Consider the following 17,986-nt stretch of genomic DNA (forward strand, 5'->3'; position numbering starts at 1 on the left):
CAGCAGCAGTGAATTGGGATACTTTTTTCACCACATCCTCACCAGCATTTCTTGTTTCCTTTTTATTTTTAGATTATAGCAATTTCATCTGGGTTCAGGTCAAACTGCATTGTGGTTTTTATTTGCATTTCCCTGCTGGCTAATGAGCCTGAGGAATTTTTCATGTGTCTGTTGGCCATTTGAATTTCTTGTCCTTTGCACACTTTTCAGCTAGATTGTTTGTTTTATAGTTGTTGAGTTCCTGAACTCTTTATAAATCATGGGTATTACATAATTTCAAATGTTTCCTCTCATCCTCTTGTTTGCCTCTTTGTTGAGTAATTCCTTTGCAGTACAGAGCTTTTTAGTTTAATATAATCCCATTTGTCCTTGCTTTTGTTGCCTGTGCTTCTGGGGTTGTCTCCAAGTAATCTTTATCTATATCAATGTCTTACAGAGCTTGCCTCTAGTAACTTGTTGATAGATTTAGATGATTGATCCATCTAGATTTGGTTTTGTGTAAGGTAGAGATCTAGTTTCATGCTTCCTGCATGTGGAGATTGGATTTTCCCAACAGCATTTGTTTAAAAGACTCCTTTCTGAAGGGATTGATTTTTATCTCGTTTTCTGAGGATTAGTTAGTTGTAGATGTCTGAATTAATTTCTAAGTTTCTGTTCTGGCTCACTGGTCAACATGTCTAATTGTGTGCCAGTACCAGACTGTTTTGATTACAAAAACCCTGTAGAATGTCTTGAAATGTGGTATCGTGATGCCTCTTGTTTTGTTTTTATTGTTTAAGATTGCTGTGATTATTTCGGCCTCTTCTGTTTCCATATGAGTTTTGGCATTGGTTTTTCTAGAACTGAGAAGAATGTTTTCTAGTAACTTTGTGAATGGTACTGTTTTTTTTTTTTTTTTCAAAAAGCTTTAGCTACGGTACATGGGTAATGGAGACAGACATCTGTTGGGTCAGGTATAGTAATTTACAGTACCTGGAAATTACTACAAGTATTGTTCACAGTAATTTATAGTGCCTTAGAAGAGATGCATTAACTTTGTTTGGAAATGGCAAACCAAGGCACTGAAAGAATAAGTTGACTAGGGACTCATTCCGTAGTAACTACAAGACTAGCCTTCTTTGTGACGCCAGGCCAGTAATTTTATGGTTGTTGTCCCAAGTAGCCAACTAATTGGTTATGGTAGGAATTTTTTTTTCCTTAGTCCTTTTTTGCATCTAAGAGTCTGTAAAGAGTGACTTAAAAAGTTTAATTTTTAATTTTCTGGCATAAAGCATAACAATTGTAGGATACTGGAAGAGCTCTCAAATTAAGGTTTCTAAAAAGGAACGAAAAAGAATTATAGGCAGGAATTCAAATGTAGGTTTAATTTTTCAATCAAAAGATGATGTTGGCTATTGAGACCACTGATGAAGATGTGTTATTCCTGAAAAAGGATTTACAGAAGTAAGGACATAGCAATCATTGGGAATTGCATGGATTCACTAACAGGCCAGTTTTGCTGCTTGGGCGGTTTCATGAGACTATATGGTACATGAAATTCAAAAATCATAACAACTGACTTTCAGCTTTGCACATTGCAAGGTCACTTCTTAATATCTTACAAGCAGAGCAAAATAAATAGAATCTATCTTCTCATACACTGTATGTAACTGGATCAATAACTGGGTGAATAACAGCATTCAATAGGTGATTGATGTCTAACTGAAGATATATTGCTAGTAGTATTTGACAATTTTCAGTCTTCCACCTTAAAATAATTTTTATCAGATATCTCCATAAAGGGTCTGATTCACAATTTTCAAAGGGAGATGGGAAATGCATGTGAAATAATCATATAACCAGGAAAATAAAATGATGTAAAATCATTGCCCGGCATCAATAAGCAGATATATAGAGAACTACGTAAGTTTAAAAACTGCAAAATAGAAGTATCAGTTGAGAGGAATGTAGTTTGATTCTTTAAATTCATTAGATTTTATTGGTAGACATTACTCTTGGACATAAGAAGTAATAGTTGTGTGAAAAACGAAATAAATGCATTCCCTTCCCAGTAATTATGTAGATTATTAAAGCTTTTATCAGTATTTATATCATATTCCTTCCGAGTGATATACCTGAAGATAAATTGGAACTATATGGAGTGCTTTTAATTAAAGTATATTAAATATTATGAAATGTGAAATACAGGTGAACTCATCAGTTTTATTTTATGATGCATTTACCTAATTTTAACCTAGTAATTCTCTTTCCTGTTTTCATAATCTTATTGCATAAATTATTTTTAACTTAAGCAATTACTTAGCTTTGTTAAACATTCATACCTTTTCAGAGAGGTAATAACATGAATATATATATATATATATATATACACACACACATCTCCCTTTTTCCTCTGAAAATATGTTATCCACTAAAATATAGACTCAGTGAGTTTGGAGACCTTCATTGTTCTATCTGTAGCAAATAAGATGTGGCCTATTTAGTGTTGTTACTTAATAAGTGTCTATTAAAGAAATCATCATTTTGACTGTTTATCTCCCAGATATTCCCTCTATATATTACAATTGGCTGTTATCTCTCATCAGTATCAAAAGAATGGTTTGATACAAGGTAAAATGATTGTTAACAATTAACACCATTAAAAAGGCTAGCGCAACTTGAAGTATACCTTATCCTTTGTATGTTTTCTGTGCTGAACTATGCAGTAATAAGAGTGAGGATATCCACTGAGTAATAAATATTATAAAATAATCAAAGTATTCACAGTAATTGTTTTTATATGTCACAACTATGTGGCCATGAATGCAGAGATTTGTGGGGTCACATTGTGGCACAGCTGGTTAAGCCCCTGCATGAGACTCTGGCTTCTCATATCAGGGTGTCAACTCATATCTGCTCTATTGCAACCCGGCTTCTTCCAGACAGAGTTGGGAAGGCTGTGGAAGATGGCCCTAGTGACTGAGCCCTTGCCACTCATTTAGGAGACTCAGGTGGGATTCACCCTCCTGGCCTCAGGCCTGGCTCACCTATGGGTACCGTGACCATTTAGGAATAAGTCAGCAAATTAAAGATCTGTCTCCCATGACACTCTGCCTTCCAAGTAATTTTTTAAATGCATGAAAAATTTTCTTGGATTCTTTTTTTTCAGCTCTTGAATTTCTCATATATTTTATTCAATTTTTTTTTAACTTTTTTTGGGAAAAGTGTTTTTTGATTTATTTTATAGTCAAAGGCTCAATGGCTCCACTAAAGAAAGAAATCAACAAACACAAAGTGAAAAAACATCACAGTCCAGCAAGAAAATAGGCAAAGATACAAACAATAATAAAATGAAAATATGTTCAACTTCACTCATAAAAAATTTTACACCAATTGCAAAAGCTGCAGTAGTATGTAATTCTTATCAGTATATTTCACAAAAGTTTAAAATAATTTGACAAAGGCCTAAGTGCAGCAAAACTGATACACACAGGCATTTCTTCTCCACTTTATTGTTGCTGTTGTTAATTTTAGTTCCCATCTATAAAGGAGAACATGTACCATTTGTCTTTCTGTGTCTGACTTGTTTCCTCAACATGATATCTTCCAGTTCCAAGCATTTTGGATCAAATGATAAGATTTCATTCCTTTTGTATAAATGAATAATTTCCTGTGCATGTGTGTAATAACTCAAAAAGTTGATAGTTTTGGTGCATTACCATGTGAAATATTATAGGACATAATAACAGCTCTTAGCAAGGAATCTGAATGCTCTGTTTCCATCTTCATTCTATTATCGAGTTATCTGACCTTCAGAAAGTCCCACTAACCACCATGGCTCTTAATTTCTCCATCTGTAAAATTAATTGGGGAATAAGAATTAATTTATAGGCTATGGCAGGGTTGAAAGGCCAGTCTTCACAAAGAGATTAGCACAGCATTTAGCACACTGTAAATAAGAAAGGCGAGCTACTTCTGCTACAAATAAGAACTGTTTCAGTGAGGTAAAGAGTGTACCATTATTACCACAATATTATATTAATGCAAAAATAAAATAAAATATTGTGTCACAGAAATTCAGCCATGCAAAGCCACAGGCACGAAGTGGGAGCAGCAAGGGGAGCGAAGGGCCCCAATTTCAGATTCTGGACTAATGAACTATCAGCACCGTGTAATCTGAATGACTAGCCTTCCAGGAAGAAGAAAATGGACTAATGAGTAAAATAAAGGAAGATTGCAAAATATGAAAAAAAAATCCAGCCTTATTGCTTTTACATAAAAGGAGCTGGCTATGTCTTGTATCTGCTTTTGAATAGAATAAGAAATGAATTACATTTTATGAGTATTTTTATAATTTTATCTTAAGTGTGAAATTGTTTTTATCTACTTAACTACATTTTTACACCATTAAGAGGTGGACTTTTCTCCCCATATATAAATGTATTTCAGGATATGAGATTTGAACAAAATTTCAGAGTTTATTACAGTTTATCATGATGTTGATAGTTATCTGAATTATGTACTGTTATGTTTGAATATCCTTTATTTTGTGTCCGTAGAATGCTGAAATTTCTGTGTTTGAAGTAAATATTCGCTTTGTTGGTGGACTACTCTCAGCCTACTATTTGTCTGGAGAAGAGGTAAGATGCAAAGTGATGTGTAAATGCCAAATGTCCTAAGTTTTATTTTTTGTAAATATGTCTTTTTGGTATAATTAGGCAGAAATCCATTTTTTACTGTCACATTTTATTGGACTTATGGTTTACATTGAATTTCTTATGATGTATACTAATTAAGTGAGCAGGATCGGGAAACTTTGACAAAAGTCCTGTTGGGGATGTTAAGTAATGACAGAAAAAGCCTGGCACCATTGTGTTATGTGTGATGTGATTAACTACAAGTTTTATATATACCTGGGGACAAATTAAAATGAGTTAGTGGAGTAGCAGGTTTACAGATGAATTTTTCTCTTAAAATTATGTTAACATCGGTATAATGTTAGCTTAATAAAAGCGTGAAAATGAAGAATGTACAGCAGGGCAGCCCTAGAGTGTTTTTGAAGATTCAGAGTGAATGGTGCACTCAGGTTTCCACTGAACTCTCACATACACAGAATCCCTGCATAAAGTGCTTGGTGATCTTCCTCAGTGAAGGCCTGATAAATTACCTGCTGCTTAGAACACAGCAGAAAACTTTAATTTAGGTGCCTAGATTAAGAAAGAATTTTTGTATTATGCTCCTAAAGGGTATGAGTGCTGTTTTCTTAAAAGGTTTTGGACAACTTTATGAATAACGTATGTGTCCACTGAGAATTGCTAGAATGGACCTCACTTTTAATAAGTGTTAAAAGCTGACATTAAGGAAAAACAGTCATGCGTTTCAGTTGTGTGACAGTCCGATTTGTGTTAGCTTCACACTCTGGGTAAGGAGAGTGGCTCATACCCATGGCAGTATTTCATGTGTCTCTGCTCTCCTTCAGATGGATTTAAGCAGAGTGATAAATCTTCAGTGAGAAAAGTTCCTTGCCATTGTTCCCGTCTCTTAGGTGCTTTTCTAACCATGGCAAAATAGTCCTCTCAGTCTTACATTTTCTTTGTTCCACTGTAGATCTTGGTAAAATGTGTAGATGGCGTCTGTATTCCCCCATTTCCATTCTGAGTGCTAAACTCTATCATCATGATCTTTGTCACCTTCCTAGAAAAGGTAATCAGACACGCTGGCACATTATGATTCTTCCTCCCTTTTTCCAGTCCCAAACCATTTAATTTGTCCAGTTGCTTTACAATATTTGAAGCATTGAGCTAAGAGATTTCTCATTTTTAAAAAGTCATCCTTAAAATTGACTAGTGCTTTAGTGTTAGCATGTTTATGCTTTTCAGGTGCTTTGAGTAACCAGTACCTGAGCAGTCTCATTTTAGCATGCTATGTCGATTTTCACTTTCTCCATAATGGAGAAACTGGAAGGGAATCAGCACTGCATCTTCTATAACAGAGCCTACCAATAGAAATAAAAATGTATTTCGTATAAATATGTTCATAATCATGTGTTTATACAAATGTATATATAATCAATTATATGTATCCATATAATTGGAGAGATTATAGACAATCTATAGATAATCTGCCTAAGACTTTATAGCATTTTAAAATATATAAATTTAGCTAATTTTAATAAGAAGCAGCTAAGAAATTTTCCTCTACAAATAGCTGTTGATATGTTATGTTTGCTCTGATGTTATCACATGCAGCCATTGTTTTATTACACCTAGGCTTTCTGCATTTTGTTTTGTTAGTAAGAAGTTACCTTCATTTTATATTCTTTTTATTATATTTATAAAACATTTAATTTTATTTCATAAAGCTGTTTTTTTCTTATCATGTGTTTTCCTATGGGTTACCTAAATGTTTATAATTTGATTATATCAAATATTTCCATATTTTGAATAACAGAATCATTCTTAAATATTCTCTAAAGTATTGGCAAGTGAAAAGTGACAAGCACTAATTCCTTTAATTTAATCTGCATCTGTCTCATAGTTACCTTGTCACTGACAGTTGTCTTTCAGTTGACTAAGACATTCAGGAGAATTGTCTACGAGGCTTATGATCAGGCAACATTATTTTGCCTTCAGTCTCTGAGTGACATATTTATCTCCCTGTCAAGATAAAAAAAAAAAAGAGTTATCACTAGCATGACCAAAGTGTAAGTTGTATGTATTGGTTTCAGATTTTTTGATACAGTCCAAGACCACACACTTCCATGTATATCAAAGGATTTAAACAGCTAGTAACATTGATCTTCTTAAATTATTTCATAGAGACACTACAAAACCACTATATAATTTATCATTCCTGTGTCACCTCAAAAGTTTAGGAGTGCTTCAAGAACATTTTGTGAATGACCTTCAGAAGTATGTACACTTAGGGGAGGGTGTTATGACATAGGGGTTAAGCAACAAATTGGAATACTTACATCCCATATCAGAGTGCCAGATTCCAGTGCCAGCTATTCTGGACTTCACATCTATGTTTGTGTTCATGTACCTGAAAGGCAGCAGATTGGTGACCGAACTTCCTGGGTCGCAGCAACCCATGTGGGAGACCCAGATGGAGTTCCTGGATCCTGCTTCAGATGGGCCTGAGTGCTGTGCATGTTTAGAGAGTGAATCACTGGATGAAAGACTTTCCCTCCCCATTTCTCTGTCTGTGTTTGTCTCACTGTGCCTTTTTTTCCCTTAAATATGTATTTAATTTTGATAGGAAAGGCAGATTTACAAAGAAGGGGAGTGGCTACAACAGCCAGGGCTGAGCCCATCCAAAGCCAGGTGTTTCTTCTGGGTCTGCCACACAGGTGCAGGGTCTCGAGGCTTTGGACAATCTTCTACTGCTTCCCCAGGACACAGGCAAGGAACTGAATGGGAAGTGGAGCAGCCAGGACATGAACTGGCTCACATACGGGATCCGGTGCATTTGAGGCACAGACTGAACCACCAAGCCATTGAGCCAGATCCATCTGCCTTTCAAGTAAATCAGTAGATATTATTTTGAAAAGAAACATATAAAGTTATTTTGACTGAATTGTAAAATCATTAAATATACATTGCATGAAAGCAAGAGAAACTACTGATTTCTGTAACGTGCTTCAAGAAAATTGCACATACTGCCATTTACCGCAGGAGTACCAGTGGAACTCTAGCCTGGTCAAAGAACAGTATAGTCAATACCTGCAGTAAACATGGATCGCAGGCAGATGTTTAATAACACATTCTATCCTAGCTCATTTAAAATATTTGTAGTATCATCAAAAATGATCAACCTTCAACTTTTTAAAACTGTGTAAGAAGTCGAGCCCGGCGGCATGGCCTAGCGGCTAAAGTCCTCGCCTTGAAAACCCCGGGATCCCATATGGGCGCCGGTTCTAATCCTGGCAGCTCCACTTCCCATCCAGCTCCCTGCTTTTGGCCTGGGAAAGCAGTCGAGGACGGCCCAATGCATTGGGACCCTGCACCCGCGTGGGAGACCCGGAAGAGGTTCCTGGTTCCCGGCATCGGATCGGCGCGCATCAGCCCGTTGCGGCTCACTTGGGGAGTGAAACATCGGATGGAAGATCTTCCTCTCTGTCTCTCCTCCTCTCTGTATATCCAGCTTTCCAATAACAATAAAAAAAAACTGTGTAAGAAGTCAACAGAGTCACAAACACATAGAATGGAGATAAGGGTTAATACTACATTGAGGTGATTGGTATTAATAAATTTAATTTGTCTACAGAAGGGTAGGGAAACTGAAGTCCTTACTCATGGGGGGCAGTAAGTATAGCAGCATCTAAAATATCACCAGCAGTCTCCTTTGATATGGTGGCATCAATCTGTGTCTGAATATGCAGTAAAAATGAGTTTGGGAAAAGCTGCGTCCTGTAGTCTGTCTTGGAAATTCACCATGCCAGAAAAAGAACATAATTGCATTTTATTGATCCTATGTTTTCTATTTTTGCTTAACTACACCACTGTGGTTTGCTTTTTGTGTGCATTTTTTTTCTGTCTTGTTTTGTTTTGTTTTTAATGTAATATATGCTTACACCAGGTTAGCATATTTGTGTTCCAGAATAATTTTGGGGAAGTGTCATTCTGTATAGGATAAGAATAACCAGGAAAAAAAAATGATACTGGAAATGTACTAATACAAAACACAAATAAGTAACATAAACTTGAGAGATTGTAAGAGATCATAACACATAGGCTAGAACATTATGAATATAGTATGTAATATTACTTGTTGTACAATAAAACCCAATAGCTCTGTTGAGCAGCATTTAATAAGAGAGAGTGAAGCCAATAAAATGGCTTCAAGAATGGCTGAAGAATAACCAGGACCTGTAACCACGGGATCTAGAATTAGTCAAAAATTTCTTCTACCCTTGCCTTATTTTGCTCAAGACACAAAATCTCTGCAGAAAGTCTAATTGACATGGTTTCAGTTGTGCAGCTACTTATGGTTCTGTGGGAATGAATGAAAGGGTCTAAAAGAAGTCTGCCACAGAGTTTGAAATCAGTATCCCATGAAGGCTAAGTGTAAGAAAACATGGGCGCTTAGGAAATGGAGGCCCCGGTAGAAGGATAGGGAGAGTAGGTTTCCACTATGCATCTGCTATGTTAATGTGGGTGTCAAGAAACATAGATCTTTATACAAAGTTAGCATTTCATTAAATACCTGGAAAAAACTACCTTATTTGAGAAGATACTTTATTTTTTAGAGTAAGATACTACATTTATAACTACCACAGTATATTTTTCAAATAATGTATTCTGCGTAGTAAATTTCAAGTCTTCAAATTGAAAAACACAGACCAATTCCTGGAAGCCAACATGCTTGAAGAACTGGGTTTTGAGGGAAGGAAGGAAGGAAGGAAAAAAGGTAGGGAGGGAGGGAGGGAAAGGGAAGGGAAGGAAAGGAGAAAGGAAGAAAGAAAAAAAACATGAAAGGAAGGCGAGGGAGGGAGGGAGGGAGGGAGGAAGGAAGGTGCAATCCCAGCCTGAGGAAACATCAAGGTGGATCCTTTATTAAATCCATTTAATCTGCATTTCATTTTGAAGGCAGCAAAGTGGTTTTTCCCTGATCCCAAAAAACTATCCTGTGTTCCATACACCAGGAAAATGTGCTGAGAGAGATTATTGAGTAAGAGAAGTAGCTAATACCACCAAATATGGACTGCTAGGGCAAGGAGTGCATGCAGCACTCAGCGAAATGGGAGAAGAGAGAAGGTAGAGAATGTGAGTTCAGTGGTACAAAGATGTGTCATCTTTTTGTTTTTTCAAAGAATGCACACATTTGGAATGTTTGGATCAGTGTTTGTTTAATGATGGATAAATCATAAGAGTATTTGGAAATCCTCTTAAAATTAGGCTATATTGATGTCATTGCTTTTCAAGCTCAATGTCAGCCACAATCCACCAGGGAAAGACATCTCCCAGATTGTCTCCTGCCCCGGTCTGAAAAAGAAAGAAAGAGAGAGAGAGAAATAAAAGTTAAAATGACTTACAGTATATGTGCCTGATGCAGACAGAATTATGGAAAAGCCGAGGATAAAGTCAAGGTATATTAAAGTTACAGATAAATTGCCAGCTTGTAAATCTCCGGGATTTTGTGCCGAAATATGCCCTCAAGTTTTCTAGTGACCAGACTAAAGAAGCAGAGGATTAATGGAATTGGTTTTGTGGGTGCTATGAACACTGAACATTTCATAATACAAAATGAGCAACATATAATACTACGTATATGAAATAAATTTTCCATAAAACTTACAATTCTTCAGCTACATACTATTGTATAAATAGTCGAAGCTGACTTAGCCTTGAATCTGATTTCTAAATATTTGACACCTAAAGGAAAAGGAAATTAAGAAAAGTTACTTGCTTTTTATAAAATATTTTCATCTTTTTCAGTTTAACACAGTTCTCACACATAGTACCAAAATCAAATCAGTAAGAACCTCAGGATACTTTAAAAAATTGTGTGGGAAATAGAAATGAAAGATACGTTGATTTAGACACAGAATATTTTTTTTTAAAGATTCATTTATTTTTATTGGAAAGTCGGATACACAGAGAGGAGGACAGAGAGGAAGATCTTCTGTCCGATGATTCACTCACCAAGCGGCCGCAATGGTTGGTGCTGAGCCGATCCAATGCCGGGAGCCAGGAACCTCCTCCAGGTCTCCCACACAGGTGCAGGGTCCCAAGGCTTTGGGCCGTCCTTGACTGCCTTCCCAGGCCACAAGCAGGGAGCTGGATGGGAAGCAGGGCTGCCGGGATTAGAACCAGCGCCCATATGGGATCCCGGGCGCATTCAGGGTGAGGACTTTAGCCGCTAGGCCATGGTGCTGGACCCCAGAATACTTTTTGAAATCATATGTACAGGATTCTTCAGAAAGCTAGAACAATTAAACTATGCATGAATTTTGATTTTTACACCAAAATAAATCTATGTTTTAATTCTATTTTTTTCACAAACCTTTGAAGTACCCTGTATGTCAAGGTTGTGATGCAATAGAAACCTCAAAATTTTAGTGCGTTAGGACAGAGTGCCCAGAGAGAGCTCTGTTTTTTCTCCTTGTCCTTTGTGGGCCCAGGTGAAGCTGACCTAGCCTTGAATCTGATTTGGGTCATTTTTAGTCTCATGGGAGAAGAGAAATAGAGAAAGAGCCTGGTACTCCATACATTAGCTTTCAGTGTATCTAGCTGAAAGAAGTGTGTCACTCCTCCTCTTAATTAATTAGCTGGAGCAAGTCATCTGGCCACTGTAATTTATTTAAAGGGTTAAGGAGGTGGAGCAGTACTACCACCATGTCCCTGGAGAATGAGGTGAACAAAATTCATAGCTTTTACAATGGCTAGAGATTGGGTATAAATATCTTGGTGGATAAGAGTGGCAAAAGGTATGAATTAGTGAAAAAACTGGTTGTTTGTTTAGGATCCCAAACTGGAAGCAGTCAGCCATGTTGTAAAAGTCTCCTATATTTCTTTAAGACATATGGAGAGAACAGATTTTGGATAGAAGTACACATCTTCACTTAAGTTTTCAAGTACATATCTAGTACTCTAACTCCTGTTAAAAGGTTCTGCAACAAATGGCTGCTACTCCACAGGTTTCTCCCCTCGCCTTTCAGTTCCTCACTGTAATGTTGACAAACAGACATAAAGTACCCATGAGTAAAGAATTCTGTCACCATCACACACTTGGCTGGATTGGAACCAAGCACTGCTTTGTGCATTCCCCCCCCCCCCCCCCCCGCCAACCTGGTGGTGATCAGGCACAGAGCATCTGGAGCTTCTCCTCCCTGTCTCTCCCTTAATGAGCCTGCTGAAAGAGGTGAGGTCATAGGTTGGCATTTCTGTTTGTTTTGAATCACTTTATAGTTCCCAATGATTGTTGAAACCAATACTTCAAATCGTTTGTACTGCTTGAGTCACATTGCCATGGATTTCTAACACTACATTTGTGTCTGTCTGCTTTCACTGAAAGTGATTTTTGTCCAGGGACATTCTTGCATACTTTGAGACACTGCATTCTGTGTCGCAAAAACAATGAACAAGAGAAAAGCAGTCCCCACTGACAAGTATTAATACAAATATCAATTTCATAACTCTATAAAGTTGGAGCAGATACTGTTTTTATCTGCATTTTATTGAGGAAGAAACGGAGGCATAGAGGAATAAATAATTTGCCCAAGGACATTTGTAGTAAAGAACTAGTCCTGTAACACGGGTAGACTGTCTCCAAGATACTGAGTAGTAGTAAGATATTAAGGGCACTGAGTCCAGAAGAATGATGGCAGCTGTAAGCCTGAACTTACGAGGCGTCAACAACTAAATGAGAACTGAAGAAATAGTCAGGAATGGGGTTGCCCAGGGCCCTGTAGTCTGAGAACAGAGCACCTTGACACTTTGGCATTGATGAGAAGCAGAACGCAGTAAAGGAGATTGAGAAGTAGCGGGAGGGAGTCAGAGAAAGAAGAAAACCAGGAGAACATGATGTTACAGAAGCCAAGAGAAAATAAGATTTTGTGAAATGAAGTAATCCGTTGTGTCAAATGTTAGCCCCAGGACAAGCTTCAGAAAAGCCAGTAAGTATCTTTAAGATGTACCAATATGGAAGTCTCAAATAACTATACTGAGGATATTGTAGAAAAGGTTAGGTCAGGTGTTTAGGCAGGTAGGGGAGGGTGGGATTCAGAAGACAGATGGCCTTAGAGATGAGCGGTGCTCCACTGAGATGTGAAAAGAAAACAGACATTTGAAAAGAGGGTGTAGCTTCAAATCGTCATTCCAGGGAAAGCTGGCTAAAGAAATATCGTAGAGTAGATTCTGGACAGTGTCTAAATTGATGACTGTAATTTATGGTGGCTTCCGTCCTGCCAGATGGGTGCTGCTTCTTTCCATGGCTGAGCTCAGCAGTTCAGATACAAGTATGGGAAAAGTGGTGAGTTTCACTTGCATTTTTAGTAGCCAGGTGAGAGAGACATTTTAAAAAGCATGGATTTGAAGGCATTTAGGCAATATTTTTTAAAGTTGGGGAATGGAAAACCCAGTGAGTATTAATGAGACATAATGGAATAAGTTTCCTGAAGTTTGGTTTAAGTAGAAAAGTAGTTGTAGCCGTAGTTTAGTAGCGATAGTAAGCTCTGCAAGTTAAAGCTGTTATGTTGGGAAGTCTGATTCTCCAGAGGTAGCCTTCTTTTGTTTTTGCTCTTTTTTTTATTGTCTTGTTTGCTTGATGAAGCAGTTTAATAATATCATAATCCAGGACACCATATGAGACCGTGTGGTTGAAAGGGAATTTTACCGGAATACCAGTGTGGATGACTATGCAATAAATTTTAATTGAGAAACTATGTGATGTAAAAACTAGCTTTTAAAAAATCCTCCACCAGTGGAGTGATTTTTATATTTGCGGAAGTATAGTGCTTACATAGAATTCATAAATCTATATGAAATTATGTACTGAACAAAGGTGGCTTTTAAAACAAAACAGAAGAATATTCATTCAGGTGTTTAACTGTATGAGAATTGCACAGACATTGCCAACTGTAAAACCTTAACAACTTAGTATGTATGAATACAGTTCCAAGTAGAAACAAATGTGTATTGGCTCATTAGCTGGATTTAATGCAACTATACCTAGGTAGAGCTGTTTATTTGAAATTAATTAATGGAATTTGTCTACGTGATTATATGCAGTAAGTTTGGTCTTGGAAATGTGAATTTATTTGAATTTTTTTAAAATAAGACTTATGTAGTATGTGGAAAGTACCATTAGATTTACCAAAAAAAAATTGCCTTGTTTAAAATCTTTATGGTTTCAATGAAAAAGAAATCTTTATGGTTTATAATTAGTAGCTTTCTAAAGTAAGTCCTCTGTAGATTTCATTTGCAAGCTTTCTTGTGTTGTTTAATAATGTAGTTTTGGTTTATGTAACTTTAAAAGTTGTTTAAGACACTTTAAAATAGTTAAATTTACGTATCTCTGGTTAGCTATTTTATTGAGGTCACTTATACTACGTTATGAAATGTTTTTCCAGGAGAGGTCATGGAAAATAGAATTAAAAGATTAGTTTATTTGATAAGTTTGCTTTGAATTCCCTGCATCATTTTTTCATAACATATTTTCTATGTGCATTTTTTGGCCATTATTAACCCTGTATTTGGAAGTGGACAATCACAAACTTATAATTTGACTGAAAATATATTTACCTTGTTATCACAATAACCTAAACCTTGAGGACAATTCTTGCTTGTAACTTTAAAACTGCTTTTTAATTTGAAGTGTCCCATTCTTCCGAAGCAGTGCTGATAGAGGTTCCTGGGTCCTGCAAAATGAAGACATGCAAGAGTCTTCCTTGGCTAGCATAAAGCTTTGTTTGTTTGTTTGTTTGTTTGTTTTTCAAGATTTATTTATTTTTATTACCAAGTCAGATATACAGAGAGGAGAGACAGAGGGGAAGATCTTCCGTCCAATGATTCACTCCCCAAGTGACCGCAACAGCCGGTGCTGTGCTGATCCAATGCCGGGAACCTGGAACCTCCTCCAGGTCTCCCACGCGGGTGCAGGGTCCCAAAGCTTTGGGCCATCCTCAACTGCTTTCCCAGGCCACAAGCAGGGAGCAGATAGTTGTGCGATATCATACCAAGAACTAAAAAGAATCTGTTAGAACCAGGTTAAATCAGCAAATAGATCAATGTAAAATCAAGGCAAAATCTTTTCTGCTTGTCTTCTTGCCCTAGCTTTCTAATGGTAAGAATAAAAACATAAAAGTGTTCCCAAAAGTTATTTGTGAACAAATCTTGGGGCCCGGCAGCATGGCCTAGTGGCTGAAGTCCTTGCCTTAAATGCGCCAGGATCCCATATGGGCGCCAGTTCTAATCCCGACAGCTCCACTTCCCATCCAGCTCCCTGCTTGTGGCCTGGGAAAGTAGTTGAGGATGGCCCAAAGCTTTGGGACCCTGCACCGGCGTGGGAGACCTGGAGGAGGTTCCAGGTTCCCTGCATTGGCTCAGCGCGCATTGGCCCGTTGCGGCTCACTTGGGGAGTGAAACATCGGATAGAAGATCTTCCTCTCTGTCTCTCCTCCTCTCTGTATATCCGGCTTTCCAATAATAAATCTTTAAAAAAAAAAAAAGAAATTGCTGTCTCCCTCTGCTTTTCAGATGTTGGATATAGCTTGGCATTATGATTTAAGTAATGACATGTTTAATTTCTATGTAATTCCTCTAGTCAGGTAGAAAATACCCTATGTTAATGTGTTCTAACAACTTCAACACATTCGTGACCTATTGCTTCGTGACTGGATTTGAAATAATAATAACTTGGAGTTTAACCATGATGAATCAGTTATGGTAGATTTTATATGTGCTCAGTCTTTCCAATTATTATGTTTTTATTAATGTGAAGAGAAAAGATTTCATTCATTCTATAAATATCATTCCAAGAAGGAAACCACTTTCCTCCCTCTCCTTTTATTGTGTCTAGTCCATTATATTGTACTGCTTTATTCAGTGAATGTATGCTGAGCACCTGTTATGTACCAGATGATAATGTGATTTTGTGGGATTCAACAGTGAAACAATTGGACAAAACCCTTCTTATCCTGAAATTGATACATTAGAGATTTAATGTAAAATATGAAAGATCTTCCCAGGTTGATGTTACTTGCTGATAAAACAAGTTCTGTGTAAAAATATAACACAATCATGTGATGAAGGGTGATGGGAGGTGGGGTGGGCAGTTGATTAGGATTAATTCAGTCAATCTGGAGCCATAAATTCAATGACATGATGAAACCATCCATTGAAGACTTAAGGAAACTAGCATTTTAAACAGAAGAACTCCAGAACTCTGAGTTTGTGCTTGGTTCCTCTCTCTTGAGATGAAGAGAAGGTAGTGAAGAACATGGTGGTAGCGATTGTGGTAAGAAGAACATTTTCTGAGGTCTTTTTTTGCTACATTGCAGTATTAGTACTGGCAAAGTTATGAAGTTATGTACTCCCGTGATGTAGAAGCACTAAACGCTGTTATAAATCTCATGTGTCTGCTCAAATATTATCACCCCAAAGCCAAGGTTACCCATGGTCAGTACTTCAGTGTTTTTCTTATTTGCTCATTAGGTCAGCATCTAAACCTCATAAAATGAACTAGCAAAAACTTTCTGTGGGCCATTAAATGTTCCATTGCCTAAACCATGAAAGAGACTTAAGTTATGAAAACTAAACCCCAATACATTTATAACTCTTGTGAATTAATACCAAATTTTATTTAAGTTGTATTGAGAACAAATATTCACTGTACTTACTTTTTTCTAAACAAGAATTTAAAAAAATTTTTCCACATTGTTCATTAAGTTGAACATATTCTTAATATCCACTCCCCTTCATCAGCAGTGTGTGAAATGCTTTTCGTTATGCAGTAAGTGCATGCAGCAAAAACCTTGAAATGTATGTAAAATGTGAATATGATTTCAACATTAAGTTTTTCCTTATTGTGAATTACTGTCAGAGAAAGTTCAAATTGTTGGAAATACTTTTATCAGCATTTTGGTCTGACACTATGATGATTAAATATACATTTCTCTTTCTCTGTAAGTCAGACTTATTGAACACAATAGTAATTGAGAGGACTGAATGATTGTAGATGTATATAATTTGGAAAAAATCTTTTTTGTTTTCTAATAAATATGAAGGATAAAGGGATTACTTTGTCATTTCAAATGAAACTAGAATATTTTAGGTTTATCAACAGATTGAGAAGGCTTACCAGTACAATTGGTGTGGTTTTATGTAATCAAAGAATTCCAAAAAGCATTTATAAATACCTCATAAATCAACCATTTGTGACCGCACTTTAATAAATTTCTCCAGGCTGTGAATAAAGATTTGGAGTCCAGTCGCCTATTTGGCTTTCAGTTTTGTTCACTTAAAAAAACAGAGAGAAACCTGAGTATTACTGTATACCACAAAGTAACTGCAAAAAATTGTTGAAGTATCTATTTAACATAATAATTAAAGATTTATAGTGAGCATTTTATTTTTTTAAAGCAAACATTTATTAAATTATAATAAAAACATTCCATCAAATTACAAAACCTGAGCAAGAAAAACAAACGGCACATGCTTAACTATAGTTGACATTCAAATAAAATTTGCATTCCCAAAATATTATACAGTAATTAGAAAATACCAGTCAAAGTAATATTAGGATACTTTTACGTGCGATCTCAACAAATTTGAACAGAAGCAAATTTTAACAAAGGTAAATTTTACAGTGAAACATAGCAGTAGATTAAAGATCTTAACATGTTTATTTTACTGCTATTTGACACTATGATACAAAAATAAGAGGATTTACTTGACATTTTTAATAAATATCTCATGGGCTGTTGAGTGCCTTACTGGTGAAAAGATTTAACTGGCTAATCTCATCAATCCATTTTGTACATTTAGTAAGCATCATCTCTGCCCTACATAACTCTTAATGCAATTCACAGCACACAAATGGTTATCATATTAAATACATAATCAACTCGGACTTCTCAACAACAAGGAAATTAGTAAACCATCAAATGAACTGCTTACCATACACTTTCCTCATAACTAAATAACACACAAAAAAATCAAAATAATATTTGTCCTCACTCTAAACTATTGCCAGCAACTGACGGAAACTGCCAATTTGCCATATTCATGTTCACAACATGAATATAGTGAACATGAATATAGTGAGCATTTTATAGCTTGAATAATTACTTTATTGTTTTCAAAAGAGAAAACTCAAAACCAGTGAGTCTAACATTAGATCCAATGTCAGCATCCACCAGGAATGTTCTCTAGAGATCCATCCTATTGTAGAAATTCAGTTCATCAAATTAGGAAGTTTAATCAGTACGGAGGTAAGTGGGCGGTGCCTTCATTTCAAGTACAAAACTTTTCACCACTGCCTATTGCGGCACTTGCCATTACTC

The 17,986-nt window shown here is 36.4% G+C and overlaps 1 protein-coding gene across 1 annotated transcript in view; it reads left to right on the top strand.

The window, feature by feature from the left end:
- The window catches only part of MAN1A1 (mannosidase alpha class 1A member 1), a 181,397-nt gene that overhangs the window by 68,233 nt on the left and 95,178 nt on the right, over positions 1 to 17,986 (top strand). The window contains exon 5 of the mRNA XM_004597577.3: positions 4,539 to 4,619. Coding sequence (XP_004597634.2) covers positions 4,539 to 4,619 — 81 coding nt within the window. The remainder of the gene's footprint in view (positions 1 to 4,538; positions 4,620 to 17,986) is intronic.

Source organism: Ochotona princeps, chromosome 1, assembly GCF_030435755.1.
Source record: "Ochotona princeps isolate mOchPri1 chromosome 1, mOchPri1.hap1, whole genome shotgun sequence".
In the NCBI taxonomy this organism is placed as follows: domain Eukaryota; kingdom Metazoa; phylum Chordata; class Mammalia; order Lagomorpha; family Ochotonidae; genus Ochotona; species Ochotona princeps.